We start from the raw sequence: 26,768 nt of genomic DNA, 5'->3' as shown, positions 1-26,768 counted from the left end.
CTGCTGCCCAATATACATAGACTTGGAATCACTGGCCACTTTAATGTTTACATACCGTTTACTCATCTCATATGCATATACTGTATTCTATTCAACGCCATTCCGACATCACTCAAACTAATGTATATATTTCTTAATTGCATTCTTTTACTTTTAGATGTGTATTGTTGTGAATTGTTTTTAGATACTACTGCACTGTTATAGCAAGTAACACAAGCATTTTGCTACACCCGCAATAACATCTGCTAAACATGTGTACATGACCAATAAAATGTGATTTGTTGGTGAAATATTTTACACTAATATAAAATGCTTTAACAGATTGTTTAACAAATAGATATTTTTTAAAGATACAGGTCTAAATGATTGGCACCCCTGTTTTGAAAACTCTAGCACCCTCTCCCTGCGAGGATAACAACAGTATTTTTATGAGATTGGAGAACATGTTGGGAGGGATCTTGGACCATTCCTCCATACAGAATCCTTGATATCCTTCTGCTCTTCTGAATGTCAATGAAAAGCATTCTATACACCACTATTGATGAAAATAGGAACATGCGTAGATAATTGGGAATAGACAAACAATTGCATTTTGTTTAGACTGGTGTGATAGCTACCCTACCATTGGTATTGAAACAGCAATATGAAACATTGGTCAGAGGGGAAACAGTTTCTTAGTTGTTTTAAAGCCATCTTTAATTGAAAATAAAAGATTACTTTTTAAGGAATTACCAAGGAGTTATGAAAGATGACAAAGTAGTATGTTACAATGATTTTAAAAAAACAAGCACTGTTCTAAAAACAGTCAACTCCCATCTACAAACATAGAAAATCAATACTTGTGTGACTACAAAATTTCTCATGTCACAAAGTAATAGTTCTATAAAAGTTGACACAGAAAGATTAATACATTCTTATTTTCTAAACATCCAGATCAATATTTAAATGTGTAGTATTACTGGGGACTCTGTTTTAAGAGAAGTGTAGTGAAATCCTGCTTGCCCATTCTCTTCTGCCCAGGCTGAACTCACAGAGACAGTCCTTGTGTCGCCACATTCAAGTAGTAGGATTTAATTGTATATGAAGTTGAACCTGCAACACAAATAGAACAACTAATCTATAATGCACATTTGTCCATCTTTAAAATGCCAGTTGTACTCTGATTTGAGTCTTAGCAAGTAAGGTATTTCATATTATGGTGAATATACAGCAGTATGGTGAATACCTTACCTACTCAGCAGTTGTGGGAGACTGGATATGATTGGCCCGTAGCCTGGGGCATTGTCATACAGCTCAAAGAGAGGGGCAGCCACCAGCTTATAGTTCTTGGGCACTGCAAACAGTGCTGGGAGACAAACAACTGGTCAATATCCACATCCACTCAGACACACCAACATAACTACACATCAAAATATGTTAACCTTCTTAAAGCTCTTATATACAGGTGATAACCACAGCGATCAACATCAATCAATTGATATGAACTGTCACATTTAAACATTACAGGCTGGTCAACTTACCTTTTTCCTGCAACTGAACCAAAAAGAGCTTCTTGTGCTCTTTGGGTTTGGTAATGTGTGCTGGGATGTAGGGGTACTGTAGATAAAACAGAAAACCCTAACTTAATGGATTCTCATGACATGAGTCCAGTGCCTTCGGAAAGTATTCAAACCCCTTGACTTTTTCCACATTTTGTTAAGTTACAGCCTTATTCAAAACTTTATTAACCCCCCCCAAAAAAAAAAAAAATCAGTGTACACACAATACCCCATAATGACAAAGCAAAAATCGTTTTTTGCTAATTCATTAAAAATAAACAGAAATATTCAGACCCTTTACTCAGTACTTTATTGAAGTACCTTTGTCAGCAATTAGAGCCTCAAGTCTTGTTGGGTATGACTCCACAAGCTTGGCACACCTGTATTTGGGGACTTTCTCCCATTCTTCTCTGCAGTTCCTTTCAAGCTCTGTCAGGTTGGATGGGGAGTGTTGCTGCACAGCTATTTTCAGGTCGCACCAGAGATGTTCGATCAGGTTCAAATCCGGAGGACATTCAAAGCCTTGTCCCGAAGTCACTCCTGCGTTGTCTTGGCTGTGTGCTTAGGGTTATTGTCCTGTTGGAAGGTGAAAGGTCTTGAGCGCTCTGGACCAGGTTTATTTTAAGTTTTTATTGAAGACTCATCTCTTCAGTAGGTCCTATGATTGAGTGTAGTCTGGCCCAAGAGTGTGAAGGTGAACGGAAAGGCACTGGAGCAACAAACCGCCCTTGCTGTCTCTGCCTGGCCGGTTCCCCTCTCTCCACTGGGATTCTCTGCCTTAGTGGTGCTCTTCCATGCCGTCCCTAGGAGGGGTGTCACTTGAGTGGGTTGAGTCACTGATGTGATCTCCCTGTCTGTGTTGGCTTCCCCCTTGGGTTGTGCTGTGGTGGAGATCTTTGTGGGCTATACGCGGCCTTGTCTCGGGATGGTAAGTTGGTGGTTGAAGATATCCCTCTCGTGGTGTGGGAGCTGTGCTTTGGCAAAGTGGGTGGGGTTATATCCTTCCTGTTTGGCCCTGTCCGGGGGTATCGTTGGATGGGGCCACAGTGTCTCCCGATCCCTCCTGTCTCAGCCTCCAGTATTTATGCTGCAGTAGTTTATGTGTCAGGGGGCTAGGGTCAGTCTCTTATATATGGAGTATTTCTCCTGTCTTATCTGGTGTCCTGTGTGAAGTGAAGTATGCTTTCTCTTATTCTCTCTCTTCCTTTTGGAGGACCTGAGCCCTAGGACCATACCTCAGGACTACTGGCCTTATGACTCCTTGCTGTACCCAGTCCACCTGGCCGTGCTGCTGCTCCAATTTCAACTGTCTGCCGGCGGCTATGGAACCCTGACCTGTTCACCGGACGTGCTACATGTCCCAGACCTGCTGTTTTCAACTCTCTAGAGATAGCAGGAGCGGTAGCGATACTCTGAATGATCGACTATGAAAAACCAACTGAGGTGCTGACCTGTTGCATCCTCGACAACCACTGTGATTATTATTATTTGACCCTGCTGGTCATCTATGAACATTTAAACATCTTGGCCATGTTCTGTTATAATTTCCACCTGGCACAACCAGAAGAGGACTGGCCACCCCTCATAGCCTGGTTCCTCTCTAGGTTTCTTCCTAGGTTCTGGCCTTTCTAGGGAGTTTTTCCTAGCCACCGTGCTTCTATACCTGCATTGCTTGCTGTTTGGGGTTTTATGCTGGGTTTCTGTACAGCACTTTGAGATATCAGCTGATGTAAGAAGAGCTTTATAAATACATGTGATTTCGTCAAGGATCTCGCTGTACTTTGCTCCGTTCATCTTTACCTCGATCCTGACTAGTCTCCCAGTCCTTGCCGCTGAAAAACATACCCACAGCTTCACGGTAAGGATGGTGCCAGGTTTCCTCCTGACATGACAGTCGGCATTCAGGCCAAAGAGTTGAATCTTGGTTTCATCAGACCAGAGAATCTTGTTTCTCATGGTCTGAAAGTCTTTAGGTGCCTTTTGGAAAACTCCAAGCAGACTGTCATTTTCCTTTTACTGTGGCTTCCGTCTGGCCACTACCATAAAAGCCTGATAGGGGGAGTGCTGCAGAAATGGTTGTCCTTCTGGAAGGTTCTCCCACCTCCACAGAGGAACTCCAAAGCTCTGTCAAGAGTGACCATCGGGTTCTTGGTCACCTCCCTGACCAAGGCCCTTCTACCCCGATTGCGCAGTTTGGCCAGGCAGCCAGCTCTAGGTAGAGTCTTGGTGGTTCCAAACTTCTTCCATTTAGATCATGTCCAATCAATTGAATTTACCACAGGTGGACTCCAATCAAGTTGAAGAAACATCTCAAGGATGATCAATGGAAACAGGATGCACCGGAGCTCAATTTCAAGTCTCATAGCAAAGGGTCTGAATACTTATGTAAATATGTATTTTTGTAATATTTTTTTTATTTTCTAGGATTTTTCTTTTTCTTAATACATGCTACGAACATGGCTGTAACGTAGCAAAATGTGGGGAAAGTAAAGGGATCTGAATACTTTCAGAAGGCACTGTATTCAAATTCAAAAGGCAAGCATAAGTGTGAAAGCCAATGAAAAATAAAGAGACCTGGGACAGTTCATGTGACTCGTCTGAGACCTATAGTATGAACCATGGGTTCTTTAAGGGGTCCCTGCATACTTCCCTTCCAAAACAGTTTGTGCATATATTATGACAACATTGTGACGTTTTTATTTGTTTTAGCATTCAGCAAGGTTTTTTGGGGCTGTTGGTGCACACATTTTTGGGGGTAAGCCGAAGTCGGTAACCCCTTCGTCGGTGATTGGTCAACAGTAGGGATTCTTTAGTGTTTGTTGTCAATCAACGAGTGACTAATCATTTTCATGCACATTATTCAACTTGAGAAATATGGCACCAAACATCTTTGATGTAAAATTGTACAACTAAGATATCCTCAGCCAAAACGTCAAAGTTAATGACAGATTTCCTGAGTTAACTTATATTAATTCTTTCTATTTTGAGGTATACTGGCTACGGCATCTCAAGATGGACAAAGTACCATTGCAGCATTTTTCTAGTTTTAAGGGTGTAAGCGAGCACACTCGCTTGGTCCGCCTAGCCAGCCAAACCGAAACATGCTGAGGCCTTTCTCGTAACAGGACAGGAAGGATAACTCCTTGGTAACCCACCTGTGGGGGCTCAAAGTTGGGTCTCCACCAGTTTCCAATAGAGTCATCGATCACCCAGTCCTGCTTCACTCCATCCTGACGCCCCAGGATCTGGACATGGAAGTGGGAAAAACACATATGTTTAACTAATATCAAAACTAAAATCACGTTTCAGTCTCTGACAACTATGCATGCTATGTCAGAAAATAATTATCCAGTAGACAAGCAAATGGGAAGTCTAGGTAGTCATGTTATGGTTAACCAGCTCAAATGAAACTGAAATAATCAGCTGCTCCATCTGCCCTGGAATCCAACACTCGTAATTTTACTGTGTGGAGGATTTTTAAAATCAAATTCTGATCAAGGTTACCCTTCAATGGTGCTCAACATGAGACATTTTGAAAAATACGTAACCCTTTACCTAGAATGATCTGCAGCGTGATGTCAAAGTGGTTCTATTGTCCATTGTTGCCAGTGATAAGCCACTTCCAACTTGTCAGAGCTGACCAATTGTTTCCAACCTCTATGCCACTCCCAGTTTTTCAACAAAGTAAATGGAATGGTTTTGATGGCACGAAGCAAACCTTTCCAGATGATCAGGTCACGTTTCATGATAATAATCTGAATGAGGACCATGTCAGGTCACATTTCATGATACTATTCTGAATGAAGACCATGTAGCCTGCCTACCTCTGTCATCAATCGCTTCAGTCCATCCACTTCGTCCTCCCCTGCATTCAATTCTCCACCAGGACTGCACACAATTACGTTTCAAAAATACAGTTGGGGCACATTTTGTTGACTTTAAAAATTGGACTATATGCTCCTGCCAGTTACAGAAGTGTCAAGCTTAGTTGCTTACACATTAGTAACTGGCACCATGCAAGGTGCAGAGGTAGGATGAGAACCAACTCACAGTTTGAAAAAGGTTGTCCCCAACTGCAGCAGTAGAACGTGTGGTAGCCTGTGCTCGTGTACGATCAGAACACCCTCCACTGCCCGCCTCATGCCTACTTTTTCGAACTCATCGCGCATCCTCTGGAACCGAGCCGTTACCGAGCTATCCTTCTCGTAGAGAGGTTCCTTTGTGCCAAACGTGTAATTCGTGAGGGGATATCTGCGAGGGCCAATCCCAATAAAATGTTAGCAGCTTAGTTAGGTAAACGCTTAATGTGTTTGCATGCTATGTAACTAACTAGCTACGTAATTGTGTGTATTGTACAATAATTAGGCTTTACTCCACAAGTAGGGAATGTTTTTGTGTTTGTAACATGCAAGAGCACTGTGCGTCGTAACGAGCTAGGTGGGCCTGTTTGTTTAGCCTACTACATCACATATTCAGAAACACTATAGCTAACTAGTTAACCCAACACCGAAAATTAAATTCCGCTATCTAGTTAGACAGGTAAATAACAAGTGCACTTCATAGCTAGCGACGTACAAGTTGATGGTTCTCTCCAGCGTGACAGGTTTGGAAGGCGGGCCGATGTATTTGTTTTCGAACTGGTTCAGTCCACGGCGTGGCCAACCGGTTGAAGGTCTGTTGGGAGGTACAACCGACATCGTTCCACCAAATAAGCAGGATATGTCAAAATCAAAAACACGAATGAAGAGAAAACATTAGATAACTGATCCAAAATTCAGCACACTACTCTTTCCGCAAAAAATATATATATTTCCGGTGTTCTCCCCCTTCGCGTGAACACGCACGCACTCAATTCTGTATTGCTGCGACTACCTTGGTAGTTAAGATTTCTGACCACGTTATGCTGCGTTTCTTTTTATATATCGGTTTGATCGCGGGGGAGGCACTAGTATTGTCTGCAGTTTTAAGTGTGGATATTTGTTTCAAGTGTATTAGTCTATAAATAAATCTCTTTGTCAAAATTCGTCATCTCTTCCATGTCATATTCGACTAGTAGTTCTGAAATGTTTATTGCTTGCCTACATTTTACTCCCTCTATGTTTAATATAACACACATACATTAATGATTCATTTCGGTTGACTATCCTGGCGAGAAGTTTGTTCTATCTATCATGACATCTGATGTGTGCCACAGGAAGTATTAGACTCTAGTCACAAAAGGAAGTGGTTATTTCGGCAATAATAGTTTTCAGAGCCCTCTACTGTTCTCTCTACCCATCCCTCAATCCCACATCCCATCGTGTTTTTCCCTCTTATGGATTTTCCTACATTTTATTTGACACTTTTTCTGTTTCAGTTTTTAAGAGTGTAAGTACAGTAGCAATAATAAAATAGCAATAAAAATAATAAATCAAAAATGTGTACTCTGGGCGAAAAAGAAAGTTCAAATATACAAGTCAACATGAGTGCATATCCACAAGCACAGTAAACTTTTATAATAATAGAAAAAAATAAGAAAATAAATAAATCAATGTATAAAAATAAAATAAACAAAACTATGACTGAATGTACATTTACATTTACATTTAAGTCATTTAGCAGACGCTCTTATCCAGAGCGACTTACAAATTGGTGCATTCACCTTATGACATCCAGTGGAACAGCCACTTTACAATAGTGCATCTAAATCTTTTAAGGGGGGGGTGGGGTGAGAAGGATTACTTTATCCTATCCTAGGTATTCCTTAAAGAGGTGGGGTTTCAGGTGTCTCCGGAAGGTGACACCAATAGGAACCTATTGGTACTCACCAATAGGTCCCTTCGCCCTCAATAGGACACCCCCAACACCTCCACCTTTTATTTATTTTTTATTTCACCTTTATTTAACCAGGTAGGCTAGTTGAGAACAAGTTCTCATTTGCAACTGCAACCTGGCCAAGATAAAGCTTGAAAGTCTGTGTTGCCCAGCAACAGCCCCAAAACATCACTGCTCTAGAGGCTATCTGCATGGAGGAATGGGCAAAAATACCAGCAACAGTGTGTGAAAACCTTGTGAAGACTTATTGAAAACGTTTGACCTCTGTCATTGCCAACAAAGGGTATATAACAAAGTATTGAGATAAACTTTTGTTATTGACCAAATACTTATTTTCCACCATAATTTGCAAATAAATTCATTACAAATCCTACAATGTGATTTTCTGGATTTTTTTTCTTCTCATTTTGTCTGTCATAGTTGAAGTGTACCTATGATGAAAATTACAGGCCTCTCTCATCTTTTTAGGTGGGAGAACTTGCAAAATTGGTGGCTGACTAAATACTTTTTTGCCCCAATGTATGTTGAAAAACAAATTACATTTACATTTTAAGTCATTTAGCAGACGCTCTTATCCAGAGCGACTTACAAATTGGTGCATTCACCTTATGACATCCAGTGGGACAGTCACTTAACAATAGTGCATCTAAAACTTAGGGGGTGGGGTGAGAGGGATTACTTAACCTATCCTAGGTATTCCTTAACGAGGTGGGGTTTCAGGTGTCTCCGGAAGGTGGTGATTGACTCCGCTGTCCTGGCGTCGTGAGGGAGTTTGTTCCACCATTGGGGGGCCAGGGCAGCGAACAGTTTTGACTGGGCTGAGCGGGAGCTGTACTTCCTCAGTGGTAGGGAGGCGAGCAGGCCAGAGGTGGATGAACGCAGTGCCCTTGTTTGGGTGTAGGGCCTGATCAGAGCCTGGAGGTACTGAGGTGCCGTTCCCCTCACAGCTCCGTAGGCAAGCACCATGGTCTTGTAGCGGATGCGAGCTTCAACTGGAAGCCAGTGGAGAGAACGGAGGAGCGGGGTGACGTGAGAGAACTTGGGAAGGTTGAACACCAGACGGGCTGCAGCGTTCTGGATGAGTTGAAGGGGTTTAATGGCACAGGCAGGGAGCCCAGCCAACAGCGAGTTGCAGTAATCCAGACGGGAGATGACAAGTGCCTGGATTAGGACCTGCGCCGCTTCCTGTGTGAGGCAGGGTCGTACTCTGCGGATGTTGTAGAGCATGAACCTACAGGAACGGGCCACCGCCTTGATGTTAGTTGAGAACGACAGGGTGTTGTCCAGGATCACGCCAAGGTTCTTGGCGCTCTGGGAGGAGGACACAATGGAGTTGTCGACCGTGATGGCGAGATCATGGAACGGGCAGTCCTTCCCCGGGAGGAAGAGCAGCTCCGTCTTGCCGAGGTTCAGCTTGAGGTGGTGATCCGTCATCCACACTGATATGTCTGCCAGACATGCAGAGATGCGATTCGCCACCTGGTCATCAGAAGGGGGAAAGGAGAAGATTAATTGTGTGTCGTCTGCATAGCAATGATAAGAGAGACCATGTGAGGTTATGACAGAGCCAAATGATAGTTCCATTAAGCGCAAACCAGATGGGATGGCGTATCGCTGCAGAATGCTGTGGCAGCCATGGTACTGTGTGCCTTGAATTCTAAATAAATCACTGACAGTGTCACCAGTAAGGCACCTCCACACCATCACACCTCTTCCTGCATATTTCACGGTGGGAACCACACATGCGGAGATCATCCGTTCACCTACTCTGCGTCTCACAAAGACACGTGGTTGGAACCAAAAATCTTACATTTGGACTCACCAGACCAAAGGGCAAATTTCCACCGGTCTAATGTCCATTGCTCATGTTTCTTGGCCCAAGCAAGTCTCTTCTTCTCATTGGTGTCCTGTAGTAGTGGATTCTTTGCAGCAATTCAACCATGAAGGCGTGATTTACGCAGTCTCCTCTGAACAGTTGGTGATGAGATGTGTCTGTTACTTGAACTCTGTGAAGGATTTATTTGGGCTGCAATTTCTTTATTTTTTTTTCTTTCTTTTTTTAGCCCTTTTCCTCCCCAATTTCATGTTATCTAATTGTTTTTAGTAGCTACTATCTTGTCTCATCGCTACAACTCCCGTACAGGCTCGGGAGAGACGAAGGTTGAAAGTCATGCGTCCTCCGATACACAACCCAACCAAGCCGCACTGCTTCTTAACACAGCGCACATCCAAAGCCAGCCGCACCAATGTGTTGGAGGAAACACCGTGCACCTGACAACCTTGGTTAGCACGCATTGCGCCCGGCCCACCAAAGGAGTTGCAGGTGCGCGATGAGACAAGGATATCCCTACCGGCCAAGCCCTCCCTAACCCTGGTGGCACAGCTGGCGATTCAGTACAGTGCCCTTAACCACTGCGCCACCCGAGAGGCCCTAAATACGATAATTTGATGATAGGCCTCTTTTTAGTGAAATACTCCACCCCCGCCTCTTTCCCACATGCAAACAAGAGCGCTTGTACAATGCTAACTTTCATTTATTTTTTACAATTTGCATTGTCATTGCATACATAGAATAAATGTTTTGTATCATTGTGACTTTTGTCCAGTTCTACCCATATACAACATTGCCATTTCAAAGCCATAGACAACGATGCATTATGACCATGATTTATTTTGTTACAGCAAATGATTCCTCAAAAAACAAACATATGTTGATAAGTCTGCAATCCTGACAACCATTATGTATATTTCAAACATCCGATCTTTACCAGTGCAAATGAATAAAAAAATAATATATACAATAGCAATTGAATGAAAGTATCACTCCTAGCAAATCAGAGAAACACTCATATTTCAGTAATAAAGAAAACACTGATAAAAAAAATAATTCTAAATGAATACTGCTAAATCTAGTACAAAGATCATTCTTAGTGCAATTTCATTTATACACCACCATACATGTTCCTCTTGTAGTTTTAGCTACAGGTGTTACTTACCATGATGCAGCCTGACACAGTTACTTTCTACATTCCCATGGTCATTGATGTATTGCACCCTTGTGAATTCTCACAACTGTAATATTGCACAGTATAGTATTATCAGTTCAAAAGGAAGATTGGCAAGACCTGGGCTGTTTTCCATGTGGATGTGTCTTCCACAGTCAAAGGCAGTGGCATTGATGTTTCTTCAGATTCTAATGGATTCCAAGAAATCCCATATTATCTGAGGAATATTGGAATATGTCAGCAGCTGCCTCCAACAAACAAGGTTTTGAAAAACACTACAATTGTGGTATGACAACAGCTGTTAGGCGGCCAGGTCTACTGATCTTTTTTTTTTAGCATTTGGGTAATGTGTGAAGTTCACACATTGGTAGACAGTTCTTGATGCAGGTGACATTTTAAAGCAACTTGTGTCTTCCATTGATGTGTCCAACCAGTTTGATGTCTAACAAAATCATATGAACCTGCTCAGATCATTGAGAAAGAGGGTGGGGTTATTTCCCATCTCCTACATCATCATTCCATGAACGCACCCTCTGGAGTTTGAATAAAATCGATATAATCCCAATGTGGGATTTGGCCTGTCTCTGAAACAAATGGAGGCTCTTCATCTGTTCTGAAATCAAACCTTACTTTCCCCTTAACCACCACTAAAATCAATGGAAGGACAGAATGTTTATCTATAATAATTCATCTTATACTAGTCAGAAAAGTTGAAAAGAGGGATGTGGTAGAAAGCTAGATGGATGGAAGAATAAAGTCACTTCAATAGATGGACACGGATTTAGTGACACTAGAACATCTCCTTCCTCCCTGTTTAGCGAGTCTACATGTTGATCTTATCCTCTCTGTTTAGCGAGTCTACATGTTGATCTATTCCTCTCTGTTTAGCGAGTCTACATGTTGATCTATTCCTCTCTGTTTAGCGAGTCTACATGTTGATCTTATCCTCTCTGTTTAGCGAGTCTACATGTTGATCTATTCCTCTCTGTTTAGCGAGTCTACATGTTGATCTTATCCTCTCTGTTTAGCGAGTCTACATGTTGATCTTATCCTCTCTGTTTAGCGAGTCGACATGTTGATCTATTTCTCTGTTTAGCGAGTCTACATGTTGATCTTATCCTCTCTGTTTAGCGAGTCGACATGTTGATCTTATCCTCTCTGTTTAGCGAGTCTACATGTTGATCTTATCCTCTCTGTTTAGCGAGTCTACATGTTGATCTTATCCTCTCAGTTTAGCGAGTCTACATGTTGATCTTATCCTCTCTGTTTAGCGAGTCTACATGTTGATCTTATCCTCTCTGTTTAGCGAGTCTACATGTTGATCTTATCCTCTCTGTTTAGCGAGTCGACATGTTGATCTATTCCTCTCTGTTTAGCGAGTCTACATGTTGATCTTATCCTCTCTGTTTAGCGAGTTCAGATGAAGTTGGATCATCTACCTATTGTTCTAATTTTACTAATGTATGCATTATATTATACACAGCCTAGTAGTCATCATAGACAACTTGATGAAAATCAAAGTTACTCTTGTGCACAGGAAAAGCACTGAGGGTTTCAAGAGAAATATATAGATTGTGATTAAGAATAAATACTGATACAAATTGTGCAAAAAAGCAAGGTATGGTGTCTTCATTGTTTTTTCAAATGGGAAGTCTATCATCAAATATTTCCTTGACTTCTCACATTAAAACATACAGAAGAGAATTAACACTATTTCTGTTATCTTATGAATATAATTTTAAAATACAAATATAGTATTTGCCATGAGAATATTTTTATAGAACCAAATATGCTATTTAGGAAAAAAAAAACAGCTCCACAAGCAGAAACTCTCACACAGACTAAAGTGCTTACAAACCAGGGCCACCGTGGTATAATGCAACTGTTCATACTACCGCTGGCACGATGGCAGAGAATATTGGAACTTCGTAATAGTGCCGGTTATACTCCAAACTCCACTTTTGTACTCGGAATTTATCCTTGAAATGTCAACTGGTCGGTTGGTCTGTTATGAATTGAGATCCCTCAGTCAGGCTCTCTGACTGTAGATCAGTCCAGCTTTAGGAGAGAAGCCATTGCTTATGTTAGGATGTCCTACGGTCAGCCTTTGAAGTGACAACTGCCAGGGTCCCCACCAGTAAAACTGTTGAACATCAGTGAAAGAAGTCTGAATAATTCCAAATAGATTCAACTCTGGTTCACTGAAAAGCTATACAGTGCTTCTGAAGAAACCTCCCCAGAACGGACATCCTAGTGGATGGAAGATAGACCCACAGAGCTCTGAGTGACAAGAATCCCTCCTGCTCTGCTCACATTGGGTCAGGTAGGCTGGATCTAAGACATGACGACAGGGGATGGAACAAATCTGAGAGTCTTGAGGAATGTCTTGTTTTCTGGCCTGAAAAGGACATGCAAAAGAAAGAAAAGTCAAATATTTGCTGTTATTATTACACACAAACTGAGCTGTCCATAGAATCGCCATTCAACTATGCACAAATCCAGTAAGAGATATGGCTGTGTGCATTTGAATTTGTATTATTTAAGGATCCCCATCAGCTGTTGCCAAGGCAGCAGCTACTCTTTCTGGGGTCCAGCAACATTAAGGCAGTTATATACAATTTAAAATATTACATGACATTACATTTCATAACACTTTTCACAACACATTAAGTGTGTTCCCTCAGTCCACTACTCCACTATCACATACCTACAATACAAAATCCATGTCTACGTGTGTGTAGTGTGCGTGTCTTATCATGTGAATGTGTGTCTGTGCCTTTGTGTGTGTCTCTTCACAGTCGCCACTGATCCATAAGGTGGATTTTTATATTTTTCTAAAAATCATATTCTACTGCTTGCATCTGTTACCTGATGTGGAATAGAGTTCCATGGAGCCATGGCTCTATGTAGTACCTTGGGCCTGTTCTTGACTTGGGGATTGTGAAGAGACCTTTGGTGGCATGTCTTGTGCGGTATGAATGGGTGTCTGAGCTGTGTGCTAGTAGTTTAAACAGACCACCTCGCTGCATTCAGTAGTGATGAAGTCAATCTCTCCTCCACTTTGAGCCATGAGAGATTAACATGGATATTATTAATGTTATCTCGCCGTGTACATGTTCTGAGCCAATTGTAATTTCCTGAGGTTCCTCTTTGTGGCACCTGACCACACTACTGAACAGTAGTCCAGGTGTGACAAAACTAGGGCCTGTAGGACCTGCCTGGTTGATAGTACTGTTAAAAAGGCAAAGCAGCGCATTCTTATGTACAGACTTCTCCCCATCTTAGCTACTGTTGTATCAACATATTTTGACCATGACAGTTTACAATCCAGGGTTACTCGAAGCAGTTTAGTCACCTCAACTTGCTCAATTTGCCTATTATTTATTACAAGATTTAGTTGAGGTGTAGGGTTTAGTGAAAGATTTGTCCCAAATACAATGCTTTTAGTTTTGGAAATATTTAGGACTAACTTATTCCTTGTCACCCATTCTGAAAATAACTGCAGCCCTTTCTTAATTGTTGCAGTGATTTCATTCGCTGTAGTAGCTGACGTGTATAGTGTTGAGTCAACCGCATACATAGACACACTGGCTTTACTCTACTAGCCTTACTTTACTGGTATGTCATTATTAAAGAATGAAAAAAGTAAAGGGGCCTAGACAGCTGCCCTGGGGAATGTTGGAGAGGCTTCCATTAAAGAAAACCCTCCATGTTCTGTTAGACAGGTAACTCTTTATCCATAATATAGCAGGGGGTGTAAAGCCATAACACATACATTTTTCCATCAGCAGACTAGGATCGATAATGTCAAAAGTCACACTAAAGTCTAACAAAATATTTCCCACAATATTTTTATCACCAATTTTTCTCGGCCAATCATCAGTCATTTGTGTAAGTGCCGTGCTTTTTGAATGTCCTTCCATTTAAGCGTGCTTAAAGTCTGTTGTCTATTGGTTTACAGTAAAATATCATTGTATCTGTTAAAAAAATCTAAAAGTTTACTAAAGGTTGGTGAAAGGCTGATTAGTCAGCTATTTGAGCCAGTAAAGGGGGCTTTACTATTCTTTTGTAACAGAATTACACACACTTTCTAGTAGGCTTACATGGACTATATGGCAAATAGGAGTGGCAACATCGTCTGCTATTATCATCAGTAATTTTCCATCGAAGTTGTCAGACCTCGGTGGCATGTCATTGTTCATAGACAACAATACATTTTCGACATCTTCCACACTCACTTTAAGGAATTCAAATGTTTGTCTTTCATAATTTGATCAGTTATACTTCGATGTGTAGTCAGCATTTGTTGCTGGCATGTCATCACTAAGTTTACTAATCTTGCCAATGAAAGAAATCATAAACGTAATTGGCAATATTAGTGGGTTTTGTGATGAATGAGCCATCTGATGAAATTAATGATGTAGCTGAGTGTGTGCCATATATATACTTCACCTGCCTTTGTCAGGACAGGATCTGTCAAGCCATCACTGTTCCTCACAACCAGCGTTGGGGTAAGCCTCTGCCTCCTGGCTCTGAAACATGTACTGGGACACAGCAGAGTGCGATACACCTGAAGATAATACTGACCAGTACTTTCAATCAACTGCAGAGATGCTACCTGCATAGCACACACTGATTAATCTACCCAATAAGTAAGAAGGCATATTGTTGGCACATTTTTCGACCATTACCTGTCCTTGTCTGACTAAAGCCATAGACGTGTATGGCTGACAAGTAACTGACAACTTGGACTGACTTTACTGGTGGGTTGATTTCACTTAATATAACTAGACTTTAAGACAATATATGCAGAGCTAATTCAAACACCATAAACACATTCCACTCACTGATTTCAGGTTGGAATCCATATCAGTAAAGTTCCACTCACTCAAGGGCAGGTTGAAATTGAATGGCTGTAAAGACAGAACAGCATCATATCAATCTGAGCTGCTGTGAGCACTGTCTGACTCACTTCTACCTAGTGAAGAGAAACTAGAGATATCCAAAGGTAGTATATCTGTTCCTGCAGTCATGTTGTGTCCCATGCCTTTGTGACACAGTTTCTGGAACAAACTCTGTGTCTGCCAAGTTTTGGAGGGTATTACTCACATCCATGACAGCAGTGGTGGGCTCCACACTCTGCTGGTGGGTCCTCAGGAGAAGCTGCAGGTCCTCCAGACTCATGTCCACATTCTCTTCAGCATCAGGTACCTCAGGCCTACAACACATATCATCATGTCACACTACTAGGGCTTCACTAGAAAACAATACATTCATATGTAATAATAAAAAACATATGTAAAACTTATTATTGAGCTTGGAAAACTGATGGACATGTTTGTTTGTTTGCGTGTGTGTCTCTACCTCTCCAGAGCAGGTCTCTTGAGCCTCCTGTCTGCTCCAGACCCTCGGCCCTCCAGGACGGATTGTACCATGGCAACAGGGAGGACGGGGGGTTCAGAACACACATCACAGGAGCCCAGTGGGACCCCCTCCCCCCGGCCTCGCACCCCTGGGCTCCCTGGCTCCTCTTTGATCAGCATCATACACTTATCCCTGTGTGGGCACAGAAACACAGCAGTCTTAAGTTTTTATTTATTTGATTTATTTCACCTTTATTTAACCAGATAGGCTAGTTGAGAACAAGTTCTCATTTACAATTGCGACCTGGCCAAGATAAAGCACAGCAGTTCGACTCATACAACAACACAGAGTTACACATGGAATAAAAAACATACAGTAGAAAAAAGAAAAATCTGTATACTGTGAGTGTAAATGAGGTAAGATGAGGGAGGTAAGGCAATAAATAGGCCATGGTGGCGAAGTAATTACCATATAGCAATTAGACACTGGAATGGTAGATGTGCAGAAGATGAACATGCAAGTAGAGATACTGGGGTGCAAAGGAGCAAGATAAAATAAATAAATACAGTATGGGGATGAGGTAGTTGGATGGGCTGTTTACAGATGGGCTATGTACAGGTGCAGTGATCTGTGAGCTGCTCTGACAGCTGGTGCTTAAAGCTAGTGAGGGAGATATGGGTCTCCAGCTTCAGTGATTTTTGCAGTTCGTTCCAGTCATTGGCAGCAGAGAACTGGAAGGAAAGGCGGCCAAAGGAGGAATTGGCTTTCGGGGTGATCAGTGAGATATACCTGCTGGAGCGCGTGCTACGGGTGGGTGCTACTATGGTGACCAGTGAGCTGAGATAAGGCGGGGCTTTACCTAGCAGAGACTTGTAGATGACCTGGAGCCAGTGGGTTTGGCGACGAGTATGAAGCGATGGCCAGCCAACAAGAGAGTACAGGTCGCAGCGGTGGGTAGTATAGGGGGCTTTGGTGACAAAACGGATGGCACTGTGATAGACTGCATCCAATTTGTTGAGTAGAGTGTTGGAGGTTATTTTATAGATGACATCACCGAAGTCGAGGATCGGTAGGATAGTCTGTTTTACAAGGGTATGTTTGGCAGCATGAATGAAGGATGCTTTGTTGCGATATAGGAAGCCGATTCTAGATTTAACTTTGGATTGGAGATGCTTAATGTGAGCCTGGAAGGAGAGTTTACAGTCTAACCAGACACCTAGATATTTGTAGTTGTCCATGTATTCTAAGTCAGAGCTGTCCAGAGTAGTGATGTTGGACGGGCGGGCAGGTGCAGGGCAGTGATCGGTTGAATAGCATGCATTTAGTTTTACTTGCATTTAAGAGCAGTTGGAGTCCACAGAAAGAGAGTTGTATGGGATTGACGCTTGTCTGGAGGTTAGTTAACACAGTGTCCAAAGAAGGGCCAGAAGTATACAGAATGGTGTTGTCTGTGTAGAGGAGGATCAGAGAATCACCAGCAGTGAGTGAAACATCATTGATGTTATCCAGAGAAGAGAGTCGGCCCGAGAATTGAACCCTGTGGCACCCCCATAGAGACTGCCAGAGGTCCGGACAACAGGCCCTCTGATTTGACACACTGAACTCTATCAGAGAAGTAGTTGGTGAACCAGGCGAGGAAATCATTTGAGAATCCAAGGCTGTCGAGTCTGCCAATAAGAATGTGGTGATTGACAGAGTCGAAAGCCTTGGCCAGGTCGATGAATACGGCTGCACAGTAATGCCTCTTATCGATGGGGGTTAGGATATCGTTTTGGACCTTGAGCGTGGCTAAGTGCACCCATGACCAGCTCTGACCAGCTCTGAAACCAGATTGCATTGCAGAGAAGGTACGGTGGAGTTCGAAATGGTTGGTAATCTGTTTGTTGACTTGGCTTTCGAAGATCTTGGAAAGGCAGGGTAGGATAGATATGGGTCTGTAGCAATTTGGGTCTAGAGTGTCTCCCCCTTTGAAGAGGGGGATGATCGCGGCATCTTTCCAATCTTTGGGAATCTCAGACGATACGAAAGAGAGGTTGAACAGTCTAGTAATAGGGGATGCAACAATTTGGGCAGATAATTTTAAAAAGAGAGGGTCCAGATTGTCTAGCCCGGCTGATTTGTAGGGGTCCAGGTTTTGCAGTTCTTTAAGAACATCAGCTATCTGGATTTGGGTGAAGGAGAAATGGGGGAGGCTTGGGCGAGTTGCTGTGGGGAGTGCAGGGCTGTTGACCGGGGTAGGGGTAGCCAGGTGGAAAGCATGGCCAGCAATAGAATAATGCTTATTGAAATTCTCAATTATAGTGGATTTATCGGCCGGTGACAGTGTTTCCTAGCCTCAGTGCAGTGGGCAGCTGGGAGGAGGTGCTCTTATTCTCCATGGACTTTACAGTGTCCCAGAACTTTCTTGAGCTTGTGCTACAGGATGCACATTTCTGTTTGAAAAAGCTAGCCTTAGCTTTCCTAACTGCCTGTGTATATTGGTTACTAACTTCCCTGAAAAGTTGAATATCACAGGGGCTATTTGATGCTAATGCAGAACGCTATATTATGTTTTTGTGCTGGTCAAGGGTAGTCAAGTTTGGAGAGAACCAAGAGCTATATCTGTTCCTGGTTCTACATTTTTTGAAAGGGGCATGTTTATTTAAGATGGTGAGGAAGGCACTTTTAAAGAATGACCAGGCACCCTCTACTGACGGTATGAGGTCAATATCCTTCCAGGATACCTGGGCCAGGTCGATTAGGAAGGCCTGCTCGCTGAAGTGTTTTAGGGAGCGTTTGACAGTGATGAGGGGCGGTGTTTGACTGCAGACCCATTACGGATGCCGGCAATGAGGCAGTGATCGCTGAGATCTTGGTTGAAAACAGCAGAGGTTTATATCAGTCCTGCTGAAAAAGGATTCTCAACAACAGATTTCTTCCAATCTCGACTACATACTAGATTTTGATGCTTTGGAAGCCACTACAGGATAAAGTGTGTCTTTGCTTTTGTTCTTTGACACTTACCTTGTCTCCTCTGTTTGCATTTGCATGTTGCTGGGTTGTGACATTTCAGTAACGTCCGATATGATTGGTCCTCCTGTCATTGCACCATTGGAGCAAGAGGCTGTTTCTGTGGATGGCTGTGGAGAAGGAACAGTAAAATAGTTTAATTAAAGGTTTGTGAAGCTCATAGCCTGACAGACACTATGCAGTTAAAAATATAACATGTTTTATATGATAGTCATGATGTCCCAATGCTGGAAACTGTAAACACAGTACATCTAGCACCATACTTTGTAAAAATAGTGTAATAGCGTAATAGTGTAATAGTGTAATGGTGAAAGGTAGAGTGGGTTCATACCGACTGGATATAGAACGGTTCATGCAGGGGCTCCATTTGGTGGGTATGGCTGAACTTGGAGGCTGAGGGCGTGGTTGAACCATCGTCCAACATAAGGGGACTACGAGGGCCAAGCATCACCATGATGAGGAATATAGAGAAATCAATAGTGAATCAATGGAAGTACTCTCTTCACTTCTGCAATGAAATGCCTTAGAACTGTTAACTCATAATTTATAGACTGAGAGCCATAGACAGCTGTGTCTGCATAGCCTTACTGGATGAGAGCCGAGGATAAGGGGAAATAACTGTAACCCTTCTGATGGATTGGAAGGGTGAGTCGAGAAAGCAGAGGTTGTCACGACTTCCACCGAAGGTGGTTCCTCTCCCTGTTCGGACGGGGCTCGGCGGTTGGCGTCGCCGGCCTACTAGCCATCCCCAATCCATGTTCCCTTTTCAGTTTGTTTTATCTTTGTGTGTATTTTCCCCGCTTAGGTTTGTGCGGGATTCTTTTCTTGTTGCTTGTGGAGGCTTTCCTCAGTGTATTTTGCGGGTGGTTATTATAGTAAGGTGCGTTGTGTTTTTGCGCCTTACGGGAGTCCTGTTAGTTCCCATTGTGTTGGGCATTGTTTTTGGGTATTGTACTATACCGTGTTTTTGAACTTGCCCTTATTAAAATATACGCTACACTGACATCTCTGCTCTCCTGCGTTTGACTTCTCACCTACCTTCAGTGCATAAACGCAACAGTGGTAGTTTTGAGAAACTACATTTTTAATAAAGCTAAGCTTGTATCGAACATGTAGGCATTAAAACACTGAAAAACCCACTTGCTTTTTGACAACAGAGAAAAGTTATGAATTACTTAATGTCATTGCCTTTTCTCATAATGTTCTTTTATTCATCTTATATCAACCACTGCTGTTTCTATTTTGCAAAAGCAGTGTGCACATAATGTAATATCTTTATCAGTAATATATCTAAAAAGGTGCTCTTTAGAACCTAGAAGGGTTCTTTGGCTTTCCCCACAGGAGAACCCTTTGAATAACCCTTTTGGTTCTGGGTAGAACCCTTTTGGCTCCAGGTAGAACTCTTTTGGGTTCCATGTAGAACACATTCCAGACAGGGTTCTACCTGGAACGAGAAAGGGTTATCCTATGGCAGTGGTCATCAACCTTTTCTGAGTCAAGATCACTTTCTGAGTCAAGATCACTTTCTGAGTCAAATTGCCGAGTCATACCACTCTGATTTTTTATTAACATTACTTAAAAAATGTAAGCCTATGCAACATTAACTAATTAAAAACAGTACTGTAGTAATGTGGTTTGTGCAGTAAGCTATAGGCCCAATACATTATCACCGCATACTGGCTTTGCTTGAATTTACCTGCTAATGCAAAATTTGAGGTAGGCTATGTGATCACAACGGTAATAGATCCACTGCTGTATTACTTGTGAGGCACAGCTGAGTGAGCACACATTTAAATCATTTGCTTTTTATTTTACTGGGCTGATGGTGCCTGCATCTGATGGTCAGTCTCTGTGGAGGGAGAGAGCAGCAGACTGAGAGTCCGTCTCTCAACATCCCTCCGCTCTCCCCTTCCTGCACACTGACCAAAAAGGGACACCATCTTCCAGCTGATGGCGAAACTCGATTCGCACCGCATTACTTCTGTTTCATGCACAAATTCATGTTGTTACTCATATGAACAGAGAAAGTGAAATATTCCTCGATATTAAAAAAGACCCAAGCCGCAAATAATAATAACAACGCAAGTCTATCGATACACTTTCCTGCTTATGCATTACTGCTGCACTGCTTGTTGCAGCGCTGAGTGGAAATAGGAAGAACGCGCATTTTATGGGTTATAAAAGTGTTTGATGCAAAGTGTTGACAGTGCTGAGTGAGAACTTAAACATGAACTCAGTCATAGAAACAGCAGCTCTTTGCTGTATTTGTTGACAGTCTATCTCTATTCATGGTTTTAAACGTTTTGAAATCTCAAAGTACCAAGATTGCTAAAGCTTTATTTTCATGCCTGCAACGTCACTGCAGACTCGGTCATCTGAGCAATCTGATTGGCCAGCTTTAGCATAGTGCACTTGATTTCCTCTCCAGGCCCACCGGGAAGGCAGAGTTTGTATCTTCAGGCACATAAAATGGCAACAGCTGTTTCCCTATCCGGAGCGCAGGACAGCTGAATTGGCTGCACTTTTCTAAGAGTGTTCCATTACTAACCACCAACAGCATACATCTTTTTTCTACGAGTGTTTCATTACTAACCACCAACAGCATACATCTTTTTTCTAAGAGTGTTTCATTACTAACCACCGACAGCATACATATTTTTTCTACAAGTGTTTCATTACTAACCACCAACAGCATACATCTTTTTTCTACAAGTGTTTCATTACTGACCACCAACAGCATACATCTTTTTTCTACAAGTGTTTCATTACTAACCACCAACAGCATACATATTTTTTCTACAAGTGTTCCATTACTAACCACCAACAGCATACATCTTTTTTCTACAAGTGTTTCATTACTAACCACCAACAGCATAAATTGCGTTGTAGAAGCCAGCTATGGCACAGTGTTATGAATGTTATTGGAAACGGTATAAACAGATCTGAAAATGTCCAGTTAAAGGGAAGTCAGTTCTAAGTCTTCTGGCGGGATGGATGTGACAGATGAAATGATGGAAAATATGAGTGTTTTATGTCACTGTCCTTTGTTCTTTGACTTTGACCGATTTGTTCACACGGGTCACACAAGCTGATGGTGCATTTCCAATAGAGGGTAGAGGGTCATGCGCCCTGGTTCAGTGGGGTGGTGTGGGTGTGAGAGGATGGGAGGGATGGGTGAGTGATTGTGTGTGTGTGTGTGTGTGTGTGTGTGTGTGTGTGTGTGTGTGTGTGTGTGTGTGTGTGTGTGTGTGTGTGTGTGTGTGTGTGTGTGTGTGTGTGTGTGTGTGTGTGTGTGTGTGTGTGTGTGTGTGTGTGTGTGTGTGTGTGTGTGTGTGTGAGGGGCTTAGGGCTCAGTAGGTCTGATTCAGCATTCAGCTCCATTCATCCAAGCTGGGATTGTGTTGCGCATCAGCTGACCACATACAGCTGAGTTGGCCATTCCCACTGCTGTGTTTGTGTGTTTGTGTGTTTGTGTGTTTGTGTTACTATTGTCATTTGTTAGTATGGTGTGTTAATGAGTGTATGTACATACAATTGTGTATGTGTGTGTGTGTGTTTTGAGTGCATGTATTGTGAATCTTAGCCTTTGTGTGTGTGTGTGTGTGTGTGTGTGTGTGTGTGTGTGTGTGTGTGTGTGTGTGTGTGTGTGTGTGTGTGTGTGTGTGTGTGTGTGTGTGTGTGTGTGTGTGTGTGTGTGTGTGTGTGTGTGTGTGTGTGTGTGTGTGTGTGTGTGTGTGTGTGTGTGTGTGTGTGTGTGTGCACGCACAACAAAGCGAGGCAGTGTACTCACAGCTTTCTCTTCATTCCTACAGTGCTTGTTGTGTTTGACTGCATCTGGCTGAAAAGGAACTGAATCAGCTGTAAAGGAGCAAAAAACAGAATGATTCAGCACCAAAGTAACACTCTGACTCCCCATTCTCCCTCTCTTTTCCTGTCTCTCTAATTCACACACACTGCATAGTCATGTTAACTGAGAATTTCTCACCTTGTTCATGACTTTCTGCTGCTGGGTGTGGTTCTGTCTCAGTGAGACCACCTCTCTCCACAGCACCTCATTCTGCCTGGAGGAGTAAGACAGACCACTGTGACATTCACCAGTTTACTATCACCCCTTCACTCATCACCCCGCACGTCCCACACGTGTGTGATCTATATGTGTGATTACTGGGCGATGCTCTGATTTCAGCCTGATGTGTCCTATCTGAGGGCTCACCACCACTGATTCCAGATCAGATAGAGACACGTGACAAGACTACCTTTTCTACTACCTGACACATGCACCACCTGACCAGCACACCTGATGCTATTATAGGGCGCAACAGTCAGGTGAGCAGCTGAATGTTCTCTTAAACCAATGTAGACAATAGACCAAACCTATTGGAACATATAATGAGTCCAGGGACAATGGCTACTGAGGATGGACATACAGTATGGCTTAGTATGGTTAGTATGGTTAGTAATACGTTTTGTCTCAGTTCAGTGGCCTTAAACCACATTTATTATAGCATTAAACCAACTACAGTACTGATTATAGTAATTGTAATAATTTAGCAAATTGTTGTTGTAACTATGATTGATGCCATGTACCAGCACATATTGCTACTTACTGTTTCATGTCTTGCATCTGACACTCCATGTTCTCTTGTTGGCTGCGCAGTATCTGCACTTCATACAGCAGCTTACTCAAGTCCTCCTGCCGTACTTTGGTCTCTTCACTCTTCACAATGGAGACCTAAACACACAGACAAACAGACACAGAGGTCTCACAATGTGTACTTTGTTGGTGTGTGTGAGTTTTATTTCCTTGGTTTCCGTCTCACCTTCCTCTTGATGTGCTCCAGCAGGTGTTCGTGGCCTTGCAGGAAGTAAAGGTGCTGAAACTCTGTGTCATCTCTCTCTGGCTTCACCAGACCACTCTGCTCTATGTTCACCACCTTCCTGAAGCCATCTGTACATCCGGCCAGAGGTTAGTGACACACACACACACACACACACACACACAAGTGACACACACACACACACACACACACACACACACACACACACACACACACACACACACACACACACACACACACACACACACACACACACACACACACACACACACACACACACACACACACACACACACACACACACACACACACACACACACACACACACACCTCGAAAGGCACTAACACACATCCAGAGGCACAAACACTCAAATACATAAATGAATGCATAGCCTACCTACACATAAACAATACAAAAGTCACTCCTACACAATTGACTTCTAAATACTGCTAAATATCTGACAGGGTACTTCTCTATTCTCTAGAGCTGAGGAGAGGTACTCACACATGTTGAGCTGACGAACAAAGCTGGCCATGTTGTTATGTTTGAAGTATTTTGGCAGCACCTCTTTGGCAAACCTGCCCTGGTCGAACACATGGAAGCTGGTCCCAGTCTGAGGGACATAACCAAAATAGGAGTTTGTGTTTAAGTTCTATGAAACACTGGTTAGACATTGAATACCTCAATTCAACATTAAGGGCCAGTTTCCCAGAAAAGTTAAAGGGACCAAAAGGCAGTTTCAATGGAGATTCTTCACTGAACATGCTTTATAGTCCAGGACTAGGCTGTCCGGGAAACCAGCGTCAAAAACATATGATGCTCAGTCCTATAAATCCTGTGAAGATTGATCAAGTAGGAAGTGTATTTTTTGCTTTATACCAATAAGTCCATATAAAATATGTTCTGAGAAATGTGTATCTCCTAGCTATTTTTTTTACAGGCTAACTGGATTAAAACGGAACAGGGGAAGCTTAGCCACTTACATTAAAAAAAATATATTCTATGTTCTAAAAATTCTATGTGCTAAAATGAAGGTTAAGGGAAAAACTATGTACCAGCAAACTGTACCCACACCTCTTAGACACTAAATCAATGCCAAGCTTATGGACTTCTGTCACTTCATCATAGTCCAATAGCACATTCTTTAAGTGTTAAACAGGTTGGCTACATGATTTTGAAAATGTTGTTAAAGTCAACATTTCTATCCCTATATGTGTCCAGTAAGCAAAAATCAGTCAATGAACATGATGAAGTCATGATTCTCTCAAAGATGGTTACTCACTTACATTTTGAGGACTCTGTAAGCCAGATTGTGGAGTCTTGGGCATAACAGTAACACAAACACAAACAGGAACAAAGATAAAGATGTCAAGGGTTGCTTAGTATGTGGTCTCATTCACCACTTCTTACACTGTGAAGATGTGTGATACAATACTGATATGATCGATACTAATCATACTTTTATACGATACCCTTAGTTTATAAAGGGAACAACACTGGAAGACATTTACTTGGTTACCCTCCAGATCTATCTGATGCTGCGGATGAATGCAAGGCACATGTTTTGGGTTAACCAAAGGTTTAAACACATCCACGTTTCAGTCAACCTGAGTATAAACAGTCATGATATTCAATTCATTTGATAGTCAAACATAGAACTATGAGTAATAGACAAGTACTATCTTGCCACTGCCCCTAACCATTACTTATCTTCTCATTCTTGTCATTTATATAAAACACATTAAATATAGTCAACTTCATGAAAGAACTCCGACTCTCTTTAACCAACTTAACCAATCAGAAGGGTCAGAACTTCAAGGTACTCACAGCACTCCAGCAGATGAGGTGGTTGGTGTCCGGGTCCTCGACCAAGGTCCACAGTTTGGTGAGGAAGGCAGGCACATTACTGGCATAACCTCCATCCACACCAATAGAGCCAGGAGATTCCTGCATGGCTGCGCTTCAGTTGGAGCTAGGCGGTGTTATTAAGAATATGTGTAAGAGTGTGTATGTGCACAGGTCCTACTCCATCTCTGAGCTGCTTTGCTGCTGACTCTCTCTGGACCAGTCATTCGGCCATATCAGGCCCTGTCATCCCTACAGGCCATCGTCAGCACAAACCTGCCCCTGCAGCATCACCATAGTCCTCCAACACAACAAAAGACCCCACTGGAAAACAATACAGGCCATCACAAAGCCTAGAATAATAGCACACTGTCATGCCAGACAATACAGCACAGGAGCGCTGGTGAATACGTGTGTATACTGAGACTCCTCAATTACTTATCTTCACAGATCATAGAAAAACACCTAAATATCATATAGCAACATCATCTAACCCTTAGAAAGAGTACATAGTACAGTATGTGCTTTGCATGAATTGTGTATCAATTCCCACTGGTTTTGTGTCACAAAAGTTATTGAAATACAGAAATACAAATTAGTTCTTATTTGTGACCATTTAATTGCAATTCTTGTTTGCATCTCTGAAGAATGCTCCTTTTTATGTATCTTGATCTGTGTTTAGTCACATGACAAATAGTTACGCTCCTTAGGCACTAAACAAAAACTGAAACATAAATACAAAATAGAAGTAGGGCTTACAATTGTGATGTGATGAAAATCACTGAAACAACACTGAAAAAGAAACACCAAAGTACAAAACATAAATGCAAAAATAGTGACACTGAAAAATATAGCTAATATTCAAGGCTGACATATAGGCTATGTTCAGAACGAGCAGCAACCTTTGTACAGCATGCTTCCAAAAAAAGGTTCTGGATTTAACCAAAACAGTTCAATTCTTTCTTCATACATGGCACCCCTTAAGGTTTTATATAGAACCAAAATTGGTTTCCATACAGAACCCTGTATGGAACCCAAGGGTTCTATATGGAAATAGTTTTGGTTCAGTAAAGAAGAACCCTACAAAGGGTTCTATACACTCACCACACAAAACATTAGGAACACTCTTTCCAAGACTGACCAGGCAAATCCAGGTGAAAGTGATGGTCCCTTATTGATGTCACCTGTTAAATCCACTTCAAAACAGTGTAGATGAAGGGGAGGAGACAGGTTAAAGAAAGATGTTTAAGCCATGAGACAATTGAGACATGGATTGTGTATGTGTGCCATTCTGCGGATGAATGGGCACGACAAAACAGGGTATGGTATTAGGTGTCAAGAACTGCAACGCTGC

General features: G+C 42.2%; 2 protein-coding genes across 3 annotated transcripts; both read right to left on the bottom strand.

Moving 5' to 3' along the window:
- Positions 1–655: 655 nt before the first annotated feature.
- LOC123992474 (cleavage and polyadenylation specificity factor subunit 5) lies at positions 656–6,694 on the bottom strand. Its single transcript, XM_046293640.1, has 7 exons — positions 6,114–6,694; positions 5,589–5,789; positions 5,363–5,426; positions 4,694–4,783; positions 1,521–1,596; positions 1,231–1,345; positions 656–1,092 (listed from the first exon to the last, which is right to left on the bottom strand). The coding sequence occupies exons 1-7, from the start codon at positions 6,233–6,235 to the stop codon at positions 1,071–1,073; spliced, it is 690 nt and encodes a 229-aa protein (XP_046149596.1). The 5' UTR covers positions 6,236–6,694; the 3' UTR covers positions 656–1,070.
- Positions 6,695–9,868: 3,174 nt separating this feature from the next.
- On the bottom strand, positions 9,869–25,621 carry LOC123992461 (heat shock factor protein 1-like). 2 transcript variants are annotated; one of them, XM_046293627.1, is made up of 14 exons: positions 25,397–25,621; positions 24,856–24,888; positions 24,074–24,182; positions 23,551–23,678; positions 23,338–23,462; positions 22,716–22,791; positions 22,521–22,588; positions 19,062–19,161; positions 18,725–18,840; positions 15,722–15,913; positions 15,467–15,575; positions 15,205–15,270; positions 14,810–14,901; positions 9,869–12,755 (listed from the first exon to the last, which is right to left on the bottom strand). In XM_046293627.1, exons 1-13 carry the CDS (start codon positions 25,520–25,522, stop codon positions 14,842–14,844), a joined length of 1,308 nt encoding a protein of 435 aa, XP_046149583.1. In that variant the 5' UTR covers positions 25,523–25,621; the 3' UTR covers positions 9,869–12,755; positions 14,810–14,841. The 2 variants fall into 2 exon arrangements, with proteins under 2 accessions (XP_046149583.1, XP_046149574.1); XM_046293618.1 differs by having other exon boundaries at positions 14,814–14,901.
- Between the last annotated feature and the right edge of the window lie 1,147 nt (positions 25,622–26,768).

The sequence above is a fragment of the Oncorhynchus gorbuscha genome, linkage group LG02 (assembly GCF_021184085.1).
Source record: "Oncorhynchus gorbuscha isolate QuinsamMale2020 ecotype Even-year linkage group LG02, OgorEven_v1.0, whole genome shotgun sequence".
NCBI classification, from domain to species: domain Eukaryota; kingdom Metazoa; phylum Chordata; class Actinopteri; order Salmoniformes; family Salmonidae; genus Oncorhynchus; species Oncorhynchus gorbuscha.
The sequence above is the reverse complement of the archived record's forward strand: the minus strand, read 5'-3'. Positions and strand labels throughout refer to the sequence as shown.